Here is a 12,466-nt window from a genome sequence, read left to right on the forward strand (position 1 = left end):
CTGGCCACCATGGGCTGGGGGGGGACAAGGGAGGAGGGGAGAAGAGGAGAGATGAGGAAGGAGAGGGGGGGCTCCTGGACCAGTCCAGGTGGCACTGCAAGTCTTCACTCCCTAAAAACAACTCACAAGTGATGGGAAACCAAGGATTTGGGAAGAACTGAGGCACCCAAACACGCTGCCAGCTGGGGAAAAAGCAGAATGAGAATTCTTTTCTCCCAACAGGATGGGTTTAACTCTTGCCTTTCCAGCACAGGAAGGACATGGACCTGTTGGAGCGGGGCCGGGGGGGGCCACGGAGATGCTGGGAGGGCTGGAGCCCCTCTGCTGTGGGGACACACTGAGAGAGTTGGGGAGGTTCAGCCTGGAGAAGAGAAGGCTCTGGGGAGACCTTAGAGCCCCTTCCAGTCCCTCAAGGGGCTCCAGGAGAGATGGGGAGGGACTCTGGGTCAGGGAGGGGAGCCACAAGTGGAGGAGGAAGAGTGTGACACTGAAAGGGGAGATTTGATGAGATGTGGGGAAGAACTTCTTTGCTGTGAGGGTGGTGAGAGCCTGGCCCAGGTTGCCCAGAGAAGCTGTGGCTGCCCCATCCCTGGAGGGGTTCAAGGGCAGGTTGGAGGGGGCTTGGAGCAACCTGGTCTGGTGGGAGGTGTCCCTGCCCAGGGCAGGGGGTGGAATGAGATGATCTTTAAGGTCTCTTTCAACCCAAACCATTCTATGATATATGATTCCTACAGCTCTAAACCCAAACCATCTCACTTGCTCATTGCATCTACAGAGATCCCACCACCCCAGCACGACCCACAGCCGCTCCTGCTCCAAACCTCACACGCCACCACCTTAAATATGCATTTCCATGTCTAAAATCAAAGCTCAGACACAAAGGGCCCTGGAGAGCTGTGTGTTTCCAGCCTCCAGCCAGCTCCATCCCAGTTCCCCTGCTCCCCACCATCCCCAACTACAAAACATGGCATTGGTGTGCTTTGGGATTTTTTTTTTCCCTGTTGTTTTCACAGCTTTAGCCATTTTAAAACATGTAAATATGAAGGAAGGGTCAATGATTCAACAGTGATTAAGTCTGAAACATTCCACTTAGCACCCATTAGACTTTGAAAACGCCCGTTCTGTTCCCAGAGTGTTCCCCAGAGCGCAGCCCAGCGCTGGGGAAAGCTGCTTTCTTGGAAGCCTTGAGGTATCTTGTTAAAATACTGAGTTCATTTCAGTAAGCAGAAAAGAAAAAAAAAATAATAAAAAAAAAATAGCAAGAGACAATACAAGAATTAATATATTGTAGATTCTTAATACCATTTCCCCAGAGAGAGGAAAAACAACCAAGTCTAATGGAAATTTTCTATTCTCAAAACCATTTGCACCGTTATTGTTTGCAACCAAGAGAAGATGAAAACATAAAACCCCAGCAGCTTACGGTTCTGAAAATTGCAGGGCTGCCTACTATTTTTTTTTTTTTTCCTGAAGAATAAAATTAAACTGCACCTGGGATTTAAAGCTTCCACCTTACAAAAATATCGAAAACTTTGCAGGAGCTGAGAGCCATCCAGGATCCAAAGCCCACTGAGTCTAGTACAAAGCTCCCTTCCATCCCTTTGGAAAAATCCACACTGGTAATTCAAGTCCTGAAAAATCCTCTGGATTTAAAAGACTTTATGAAACATGCAATTAAGCAATGCAGTTAAATAACGGAGAGCCCAATTTAAGAGGGTAGCACTATTCTTTGCAAAAAGAAGGATCATTTCTTCCTCTCAATCTGCTCCCAATTGCACTCAAGATATTGTAAACCACTATTTCAGTTTCTCTCCAACCAAGAGAAAGCAGAGGAGAGAAAAAGATTAATTCACTAAATTGCATTTCCTTTGTCTACTGAAAAGCTGCTGTTAAATAAAGTAAAAGAAAATGGTGTTGTCTCAGAGGAGGGACATATCCCCCACGCAGCCCGTGCAAGGGTGGCCACCATCCATCCCATACACGCACCAGGGAGCTGGGGATGCCCAACGAGGTTCTACCACCTTGACTAAAAGGTTCCTTCTTTAAAAAAAATCTATTTAAGGAGGAAATAGCTGCCAGCAAGACATTTTATAACACTCTTTGGCAGCTACAATTCTATTAACCTCCAAAATAAGGAGTGACAGCACGACTGCCAGTCCTCAGCTATAATTAGGGAGGGCCACCGAGGGTCAGTGTCGCGGGGCACCTTCAACGTGGCATAACTTGGCAAGGGTAGGGCTAGGGCAAGCTGCGCCCACGCTGCAAATAAACTTATCTCAAGCTAAGCTGATGATTTCATTTCCCCGGTGAATGAGATATCTAATTATCAATAATTCATAGGCACAGACAGACGTGCAAGTGGTTTTGAGAACTGAAGTAGAAACAGGAGTAACGATTCTTGGAATAAGAGGCAGCAGAGAGAGACAGATCCGGAGAAGGGAAGAGGAGGTGCATTTTGCATGCACGTGTCAAAACCAATCTAATTTCAATCACATACGTGACAGTCTGGGTGCCAGTTTAAGGGGGGTATTCCCCCCTGGACACTCCGCGGTGGGTATATGACAGGATGCTTGCCTGGATGGAGCCCAGCTCTACCTATCCGGATGGACAACTCGCTCTCGTAGTCCAGCTGATGGGCAGGTTCCTGCTCGTATTTTTCTTTCACCGCTCGTTGGTCGCAGCTCAGGGCAAAGGCTGCGTGGGGAGGTCCGCTGAAACCCTGCAAGGCAAGAGAGGAATTTAAGGTTTTTCCCATGTTTCCCCCATCAGTCTTTTCCCAACCCCATCCGTGGGGACCACTCTGGCATCTCTACAGTTGGGAAGCCAACCAGGGCATGTGTCATAGCAGCTGCATGGAAACACGTCTTTTGGGTTCCCTCCTCTCTCTACAGACCATCAAGCTGTTTAGATTTAAACGTGCATTTCCAGCAGAAATGTCAAGAACAGGGTGAGGAGGAGCCGTGGCCCAAGAATTATGGGCCCATCTGGTGAGGCCCCATGTGGAAAACTATATCCAGTTCTGGACTCCCCGGTTCAAGGACAGGGAACAGCAGAGGGCTACAAAAGATGCTGAGGGGCCTGGAGCATCTCTCTGATGAGGAAAGGCTGAGGGACTTGGGGCTTTTTAGTCTGGAGAAGAGAAGGTTGAGGAGGGATCTGACCAATGTCTATAAATACTTAAAGTGTGGGTGTCAGGAGGATGGGGCCAGTCTTTTTTCAGTGACAAGAGAAGAGGAAATGGGCACAAACTTGACCATAAGAAGTTCCATCTAAACATGAGGAGGAACTTCTTTACTTTGAGGGTGGGAGAGCCCTGGCAGAGGCTGCCCAGAGAGGTGGTGGAGTCTCCTTCTCTGGAGACATTCAAACCCCACCTGGTCACATTCCTGTGGGACCTGCTCTGGGTGGACCTGCTCTGGCAGGGGGTTGGACTGGATGATCTCCAGAGGTCCCTTCCAACCCCATATCGTTCTGGGATTCTGTATGGGGCTAAAGATAGAAAAAGCCAAAATTCACACACATTAACAGCAAGAAATGCAGTTCCACAAACACAAAAAAATGCAGTTCCATAGGCTCAACTCCCTCCAAATAAATCCTGGAGGAGAGCAGCAGACAAGGAGGGACATCCAGTGCTGCCAGAGAGGGTCGAGCTGCTGGGCTGACCTCTGGAGAAGTTGGCTTTGCAGTAGGGTACTGCTTCTTCAGGGTGGCCGGAGTCTGCGAGGGAAATGGCTCGTTCAAAACTGAACCCATTGGAGCATCAGACGAAACACTATGTTCACAACCACCCGGTGTTATTTCGGTGGGACTGGTCCAGATGGCCTGACGAAACTCTCCAGGCTCGCTTGGAATATGTTCCCACCCCATTTGTAACCTCCAGAAAGCAGAGAGGGACGGCCAAAAGCAATACCCTCCAGCTATGTGGAGAGTCTGCAGGGAATGGGAGCAGACGCCCTGTGGCAAGAGGGACCAGGCTGTGAAAACCAGCCGAGAGCGACGATCTGCCAGAATCTTTATTTACATCAGCCAAAAAATCCTGGCAGACACCGTTTCTGCTTTCCCCCCTCCCCATCTTCCCCCCCAATGCTGGACATGCAGCAGGAATGTCTGCATCTCTGGATGCCCACGGGCTGCTCAAACCCACCCAGATGGAGCTCCAAACCTGATGGGAAAGGCAGGGTTAGAGGAATAACCGCCCAGCTGAGAGATGGGAACTCGTCCCAGTATGACCCAGTGTAACCAGCTCCACCCAGAACATGGGGAGAGGGACCCCGAGTCCCCATCCCCACGCAGGGCAGGGGGACCAGCCCCCAGGAGCATCTTCAAGGAGGGATGTCCTGGCATCACCACTGGGACCAGGGGTGTAGCTGTGGGATCGATGGCAGCAGAATAAACCAACATCCCCTGAACAGCCAGAGCTGGTAACGAGAGACTTGGCAAGTAAGGTCACGTTAAACAACAATAAATGGGAGCATCTTCAAGGAGGGATGTCCTGGTGGCACCCAGTATCACCACTGGGACCAGGGGTGTAGCTGTGGGATCGATGGCAGCAGAATAAACCAACATCCCCTGAACAGCCAGAGCTGGTAACGAGAGACTTGGCAGGTAAGGTCACGTTAAACAACAATAAAGGTTAAAGATGAATAACTAAATCATCTATTCTCCCCTCATTTGCATAATACAGTCTGACCAGCCCTATTAATACTAATGACATATTTGCTGTCCGCTCTCTGTTGCAGTTTAATCAGGGTGCTTTCACCTCCGCTCACCCCGCAGCGACAGGATGAACCCATGAGGTGCCCGTGTTTAAATCCCAGTGGGAAAAGGGAGACCCCCCCACCCCAGATCCCACCCCCCCCGGGAGACACCAGCAGCTCCGCACCTCGTCTCAGGAGCGGTACCTGGAAAAGCAGGTAGAAAAACAAGTGTTTTCCAGCCAAACCTGGATCTAACATGGTGCAGTGAGGACGGAGAGGAACTCCAGCATCAAGACCTGACTCAGAGAAGGGAAAAAGAGAGAGAGGATGGAAGGTCACAGGCTGCAGTGTGGTGTCCCAATACCCAGGAGAGCCCAGTCCAGCTGAAGCTGAAGGAGCTTTCACCTCTGGGAAAGCAGTAGCATCACTTTCTGAAAAACTCCAAGCCGAGGAGAAGCCAGGATGGGAATTTGAGGCTGCAGAAGTAAAAGTCTCAAGCTTAAGCACACGGGAAGGGTTTGCCAGCGCTGCACGGGGCTCTCCCTCACCTCGGACCCCAGGAACACCAGGTTTTATGGAGCAGAAACTCAGCTTCCTCATGGCTCCAACCAGCATTTAGCTAAATGAGCTATAAACACTGCGACAGCAGCTTCGAGGGCTTTATCACCACCTGATTTGTGGCTTCCCCCCAGCCCAAACCTCTCCACTGCTACTGGTCCGTGCAGGCAGGGCAGAGAGCCCAGGGCACGGCCAGAGCCTGCAGGACCCAGAGAGTGAGACCCCGGGAACACCAGGTTTTATGGAGCAGAAACTCAGCTTCCTCATGGCTCCAACCAGCATTTAGCTAAATGAGCTATAAACACTGCGACAGCAGCTTCGAGGGCTTTATCACCACCTGATTTGTGGCTTCCCCCCAGCCCAAACCTCTCCACTGCTACTGGTCCGTGCAGGCAGGGCAGAGAGCCCAGGGCACGGCCAGAGCCTGCAGGACCCAGAGAGTGACAATAACCCCCTTGGGGGGGGGAAAGAAACCACTTCTACGAGCAGGAGGGGCTATCACTCAGCATGGACCCTCTATTTCCATCAGACAGATGCAGACAAGGTCCTCGTGAGGTCAAGACTACTCGCCTCAAGGTCCACAGTCCTGATGAGAAGCCCCTCCACCCCCAGCTATTTTTTGGGCTACCACTCTCGGCAGAGCAAACGCCCATGGACGTGGTACCCGGGAAGCTGCTCGCACCCAAAGGGAGGCAAACTCGAAGATACTTGAGATGTTTCTCATCAGGTCAGGTCACCCCGCTGTTGGCAGCACACACACGCAACGCTGGCAATTTGGAAAAAATATTGGTGACCTTCAGTAAAGCACACGATTTATTCCAACTGTGATTGCTCTGAGTCATTCCAGTCCGGTCCCTGCATGAGTCCCTTAATTGGAATGTGTCAGTGGGTTAAAAAAGCATTAGAAAGAGAAGAGGAAAGTCAACCCACGTTAATTAGTTTATTACCACCTGATTTGTGGCTTCCCCCCAGCCCAAACCTCTCCACTGCTACTGGTCCGTGCAGGCAGGGCAGCGAGCCCAGGGCACGGCCAGAGCCTGCAGGACCCAGAGAGTGACAATAACCCCCTTGGGGGGGGGAAAGAAACCACTTCTACGAGCAGGAGGGGCTATCACTCAGCATGGACCCTCTATTTCCATCAGACAGATGCAGACAAGGTCCTCGTGAGGTCAAGACTACTCGCCTCAAGGTCCACAGTCCTGATGAGAAGCCCCTCCACCCCCAGCTATTTTTTGGGCTACCACTCTCGGCAGAGCAAACGCCCATGGACGTGGTACCCGGGAAGCTGCTCGCACCCAAAGGGAGGCAAACTCGAAGATACTTGAGATGTTTCTCATCAGGTCAGGTCACCCCGCTGTTGGCAGCACACACACGCAACGGCGGCAATTTGGAAAAAATATTGGTGACCTTCAGTAAAGCACACGATTTATTCCAACTGTGATTGCTCTGAGTCATTCCAGTCCGGTCCCTGCATGAGTCCCTTAATTGGAATGTGTCAGTGGGTTAAAAAAGCATTAGAAAGAGAAGAGGAAAGTCAACCCACGTTAATTAGTTCATGCCACTAATTAGTGCTAACTGAAATAACCACGGGGGCTGATTATTTAAAAAAAAAAAAAAAAAAAAAGCCTGATGCAATGAGAGATTTGGGCAGGAAGAGCCACAGAGCTCAGGAGGAAAACTATTCTGGGATGTGGGAGTCCCCACCGCGCTCGGCTCTGCTCGTGGAGCTCCAGCCGAGGGGTCATCAGATTGTCACAGCCCTGGTGGGTAGAAGTGGAGGAGAAGAGACAGGTATCTCTGCAGAGAGCAGAGAAGAACCCCCACTCCACACAGACCCCGCTTTTGTTACCCAAAAGCTGCAGCAATCCTGAATTAATCCAGGTGGAAACGTGCCCCTCTCCTGCCAGCATCCTTGGGTGGTGTGGCCATCACCGTGGCATCGATGGCATCGCCCTGGTCCTGGCAAAGGGATAAGGAGGATGCTCTTGGTGGCTTTTAGATGAAGCAAGGATTTGGGATGGGATTGCATCCTGCACGAGTTGTTAACAGAACCAGATCCAATTTGAAAGAACAATACCTTTAAGAACCAATCTGCTCTTCCCCACCCGAGCAATGATGGAGAATGAATTAATCAAGGAAACGAGATGACAAAACCTGATGGTCTGGCTTTGGGTACCACAATTGGAGGCGCTGCTCTTCTCGTGCAACATAGAATCATAGAATGGTTTGGGTTGGAAGGGACCTCAAAGATCATCGAGTTCCAACCCCCCTGCCATGGGCAGGGACACCTCCCACTAGAGCAGGTTGCTCAAGGCCACAATCTTACTGGTTAAGCCACATCTTACTGGTCTTAACCCAGCAAACACCCCGGCAGCCCTGGAGCAGGCTCTGCAGAGCCACGGGAAACAAAGACCATAACGCGTCAAATCATGGCAGAAAGCACCTCAACAGGAAAGAGAAATAGAATAAATTTCACTACCTTATTAAAAAAATAATAGAAGATGTTCCTAACCAGTACGGGAGCCAACACGGAGACAAGGAGACAGTAACGAGCCCTGCTTTGATGGTGCCTGGAGGCTCCCATTTCACACTTATTAAAAGAGAGAAAGTGATAACAGATCAGTGACCAGAGAGGGATAAGGAGGGAGGGGTGGGATCAAGGAGAGGGCTGGGAGACACTGCACATCCCCAGCCCCTATCAGCAGCCACCCCGGCCGTGGGGATGGACCCAGCGTGTCCCCGTGGCCCCCCCAGGACCCCAAAAAGCTCGTGACAAGCTCTGAGCATCAGTCACTCGCTCAGCTTTGCTGCTCCTGCACCTCTGGGGACAGAGACAAAGGCTGCGCGGCAACAAAACAGCGAGTCCTTGGCTTTTCCGAGGCGGAGAAACGGGATTTATGTTCAAAACATGAAATAGGAACCGGGTGGGAAGAGAGCTCCCTTAGAAAGCACTTAGTTATCAGAGAGCCCCATTTGCATGTCAAACAACGGGCGGGTATTTTGTTATTTGAAACAACACCTCAGGGGCTCGATGCTCCCAAAGGAACACCCTGATGCCAGCAGCACCCATTTGTATCCCACCCGGAGCTGAGGAAGGCAAGAGCGATGGCGAGGTACCCCATACACCCCCATCCTCCCTCACCCCACACACCCCCATCCTCCCTCAGCTTCATCTCTTGGGAGCCCAGAGTGATGGTGAGGTACCCCATGCACCCTCATCCTCCCTCAGCTTCATCTCTTGGGAGCCAGGCAGGTGATTCTGCTCCCAAAGTCCCTGGATGGTCCCACCGATGGTCCCATGGGACCTGCCCCACCACCCAGGGTGCAGAAGGCAGGTCCTCCTGCTCACCCCCACGCTTCTCCAGAGCCCCCCTCATCTCAAACTACATTTTTTTAAATAATAATAATAATTAAAGATAAAGCCACCCACCACCTGGCTGCATCGCTTCCCATCCCAGCCCCACGCCGGAAAAGACATCGGGCTGAGGCTTCATACAAAGACCCCATGTCACCCCACGGGGACCAGAAGCCAACAGTCATTAGAAGAGCACAAGAGTTGGGTGGGTGAGGACCTGCCTGGGAGAGGGTTCAAAGGCTGCGGCAAGCTGTGCTGCCAAAAGCCAAGGTGCCACCAGGAGCCATGATGTCACCAGGAGCCACCAGGTGCCCCTCCAAAAAATGCTCAGCCAGCTCTGTGTTCCCCCAGCACAGAATCCCCCCAAAACCAACACGTCCCACCACCTCTCCTAGGGGAAAAAAAAAATGGGAGAGGGTTCAAAGGCTGCGGCAAGCTGTGCTGCCAAAAGCCAAGGTGCCACCAGGAGCCATGATGTCACCAGGAGCCACCAGGTGCCCCTCCAAAAAATGCTCAGCCAGCTCTGTGTTCCCCCAGCACAGAATCCCCCCAAAACCAACACGTCCCACCACCTCTCCTAGGGGAAAAAAAAATAATCATGGTTTTGGTCAATATTGATGGGTTAAGGGAAGGGGCTGGCAGGCATCTTCATCTTCACACATCTAAGAGGGCCTGAATCACAGCTCCTCTCAAAGCCAGGATCGCTGACAATCCCCCACTTGAAACACTAAAATAAACAACTCGAGTGCAACCTGAAATACTCCAGGCGATAAAGGCGGCTCTTCTCCACGCTGAAGTGGGTGCAGTCATATTTATGATTAATGGCACCCAATAAGCAGCTCCAGGACACAAGCAAATCTCCCTTATTTCTATTCCCGCGGCGCCTGGCAGCCCCGTGTCCCAGCACAGCCCAGTCCAGCCGCTCAGGACCACACTGGGGTCCCACCAGCAGCACCCAAACCCCTTGACCAGCCAGACCCTGCCCCCATAAATTGGGAATAAACCTGGGGAGACCCAGCACACCCCAGACCACTGCTCTTACAGTGAGTAACCCCAACCCCACACCAACAAAACCCCGCATAATGAAGATGGAAAGCTGAATTTATTCTTAAGGGTCTCTGAGTGTTTCAGATCCATCTCAGTTTGTATTTTAATTTGGAGATCGCTAACAACGGGGCAGCAGGAACAGGCAGAGCAGACAAAGGCACCTTAATGGCAATTCTTTTTGGGCTTGCTAACGAAGCCGGGTCAGCGCTGACTATCATGTTGCAAAATTAATTTCCTCCATTTTTCCCCTCTTAAATTCAACTGCCTGAAGTTTCATAAAACCTCAACCACGGCATGTGCCACCAGAGGCCGTGATCGGAACCGTCCTCCGAAGCTTCAACGTGCTGCCAAATACAGAGGGAGGAGAGGATGAGCCCCAGAGAAGGGGAAGGGACAAGATTAGCCCCCAGGAAGCATCACATGAGGACATCAGAGGTTCTTTGGGGTCTCCAAATCCAACCCAAGCTCTCATCCCAACCACCAGGTCCATGGGCATCACAGGGGGATGAGGCAGAAGCAACTCCAGAGCAGAGAGCGGTGGGTCAGGATCACTTCCCCCACCAGCCAGGGAGCTGGAAGGGAATCACTCCTTGATGACACCTATGGAATCCAGTGGCACTGGCTGGGATTGGGATAACCCGCCGGAGCGGGATAACCCTGAGCAGAGGCACAGAGGAACCAAACAATGAATCCAGCCATCATTCAACACGAGCATCCTCATGAAACCCAACTTCCCAAGGAGGAACAGACCCCGAGGACCTGCTCCTGCTACACACCGAGCACTGCTGCCAGCACTGGGACCACCAGCATTTTTCCGGAGCCGTGGCAGCAGGCGCTGGTGGGGGGAGACCAGGGAGCTCCCCGCTTCCCACATCGAGCATCTTCCATCTGGCTCCTCCAGCCCCACATCCTCCCCCAGCCCAGCAGGCAGGAGGCTGGTAGCTATGGCAGCGGGAATGGGGAAGGAAAGGTTCATCCACAGACACACACAAAAAAATAAAAAATATTTTAAAAAATCAGCTTTTTCAGGGCAGATCCGCTCTGGCAGCATCTCACGAGTAGATCACATCAGACTGCAAGGCCTTTCTCCTCCCGACGGCACGGCCGGCAGCAAGAGCAGAGCCTTTCCCTAATAACTGCCAACAGAAAAGCTTAAGTGAATATTAAGGCAGGCTGGTATCAGTTTATCTGTAACTAATGTCATATTATCGCAAGTACATTTTATTCACTGCTAATTATCAGCCACTTTGATAAGTCATAATTCTTGAAAATTGCAAACAGCGGCTCTAATCACCGAGCTGTGAGGGCAGGAGGGATAAATCCCCTGCCTTCGGTGTCACCCGGAGCGTGGGGACAGCCGGGGGGTCCCGTGGGGTGACCCCAGAGCAGCAGCGGGGACCTGCCTCGTCCGACAGCCACCACGGGGAGACCCTTGGCAGCGCCAAAACCCCCATCCCTCATGATCTGACAACGCTGAGCACACCCAGAAACACTAAATCTGGCAATCCTAGGGAGGGGAGGGAGGCAAATTTATCAAAAGTCACCCCAAAACTTCAAATAAACCAAATGTGTCCTCCAATGGGAATGAGATCAACACATCCCACATCCCGAGGGGAGGATGCTGGTACCCACTCCCAGCCGGGATGCGGCACAGCCAGACCCCCAGGAGCATCCCTGCAGGGAGCAAGGGCACCAGGCACCCACAAACCCATCTTTTAGACCAAAGCAACGTTCATATTAACAACAAATATACAGATATTTCTTTTTTCCCCCTCATTGGCACATTTGGGGCTTTGGGCTTTCCAGGAGGGAGGAAAAACACAGCAGGAATGTTGCTGGCACCGGGTCTGGGAAGAGGACAGGGAGGAAAGGCACACGCAATTCCCAGGCTCCCCGGGAAACCCAGGAGGTTTGTTACAAAACGTGATGTTTTGCAAGAGTGATGTTCCACAGGGCAGAAAAAGGAGGTCGTTTTTGTAACCTTTGCCATTGCAAAAACAAAAGCACGGGAGCATTTTTGCTCCTTTTGCCACGCAACTTCACCAAAAAAAAACAAACAAACAATAAAACCGCCCCACCAAACAACAAAACCCACCTCTGCAACAGCAAGAGACAGGTTTCCTGTCTCCAACCTCCTTGTCCACCAGGAAACCTGGAGAAACCTCCAAACACAACCAACAAATGTCTTTTTTTCTAAGGATCGGTTGCTCCAGGCAGAGTTTTTGAGCTTGCGAGCGCTGCCCATCAAACCCAGTTGGGATGTATACATCTTTCCAGTTGTTTGCTGGGAGGAAACGTGCCTTTTGCAGCCAGATCCTATGGGATATTTTCCCGAGGGGTATTATTTCTTTTCCTGAGGGCTGCCCCACACGTCATTGCCCCCCAACGCCCGCGGCTCAGCAGGACACGGCAGAGAGGTTTGTGGCATCAAGTCAGCGCTACAATATGAGATTTTAATTGTTAGCAATAAACCTTTAAGCCTCAGAAGGGATTAACAAGAGCTTTTTCTCCACATGCTTATTAAAGCCTAATGGAGACCAGCTTCGCCTCTTTTCCCTCTCCCTGCCCCCTTCCCACCTTGTGTATTTGTAGCGTGGCAACATGTATTTTTGCAGCCCCCTATTATGCAAGGCTTTTTGCAAGGCTAAGAGAAAAAAGCAAACAAAAGTTCAATTAACAGCTCATTTTTACACAATATTCTCCTTCGGTAATGATTTGCCATCAGCCCAGATTGAATTAATGGGAAGGGGAGGTGGGTGGTGAAACCAAGGGGGTGCCGCTGCCAGGGGGGGGTGGGCAGTGGGGGGCC

The 12,466-nt window shown here is 51.4% G+C and overlaps 1 protein-coding gene across 1 annotated transcript in view; it reads right to left on the reverse strand.

Moving 5' to 3' along the window:
- Positions 1 to 2,424: 2,424 nt before the first annotated feature.
- LOC106896506 (zinc transporter ZIP11-like) overlaps positions 2,425 to 12,466 on the reverse strand; it is a 30,097-nt gene continuing 20,055 nt past the window's right edge. The window contains 1 exon segment of the mRNA XM_014956577.1: positions 2,425 to 2,719. Within this exon segment, the coding sequence (XP_014812063.1) occupies positions 2,486 to 2,719 (234 nt within the window). The 3' untranslated portion in view covers positions 2,425 to 2,485.

The sequence above is a fragment of the Calidris pugnax genome, unplaced genomic scaffold (assembly GCF_001431845.1).
Source record: "Calidris pugnax isolate Ruff unplaced genomic scaffold, ASM143184v1 scaffold312, whole genome shotgun sequence".
NCBI classification, from domain to species: Eukaryota; Metazoa; Chordata; class Aves; order Charadriiformes; family Scolopacidae; genus Calidris; species Calidris pugnax.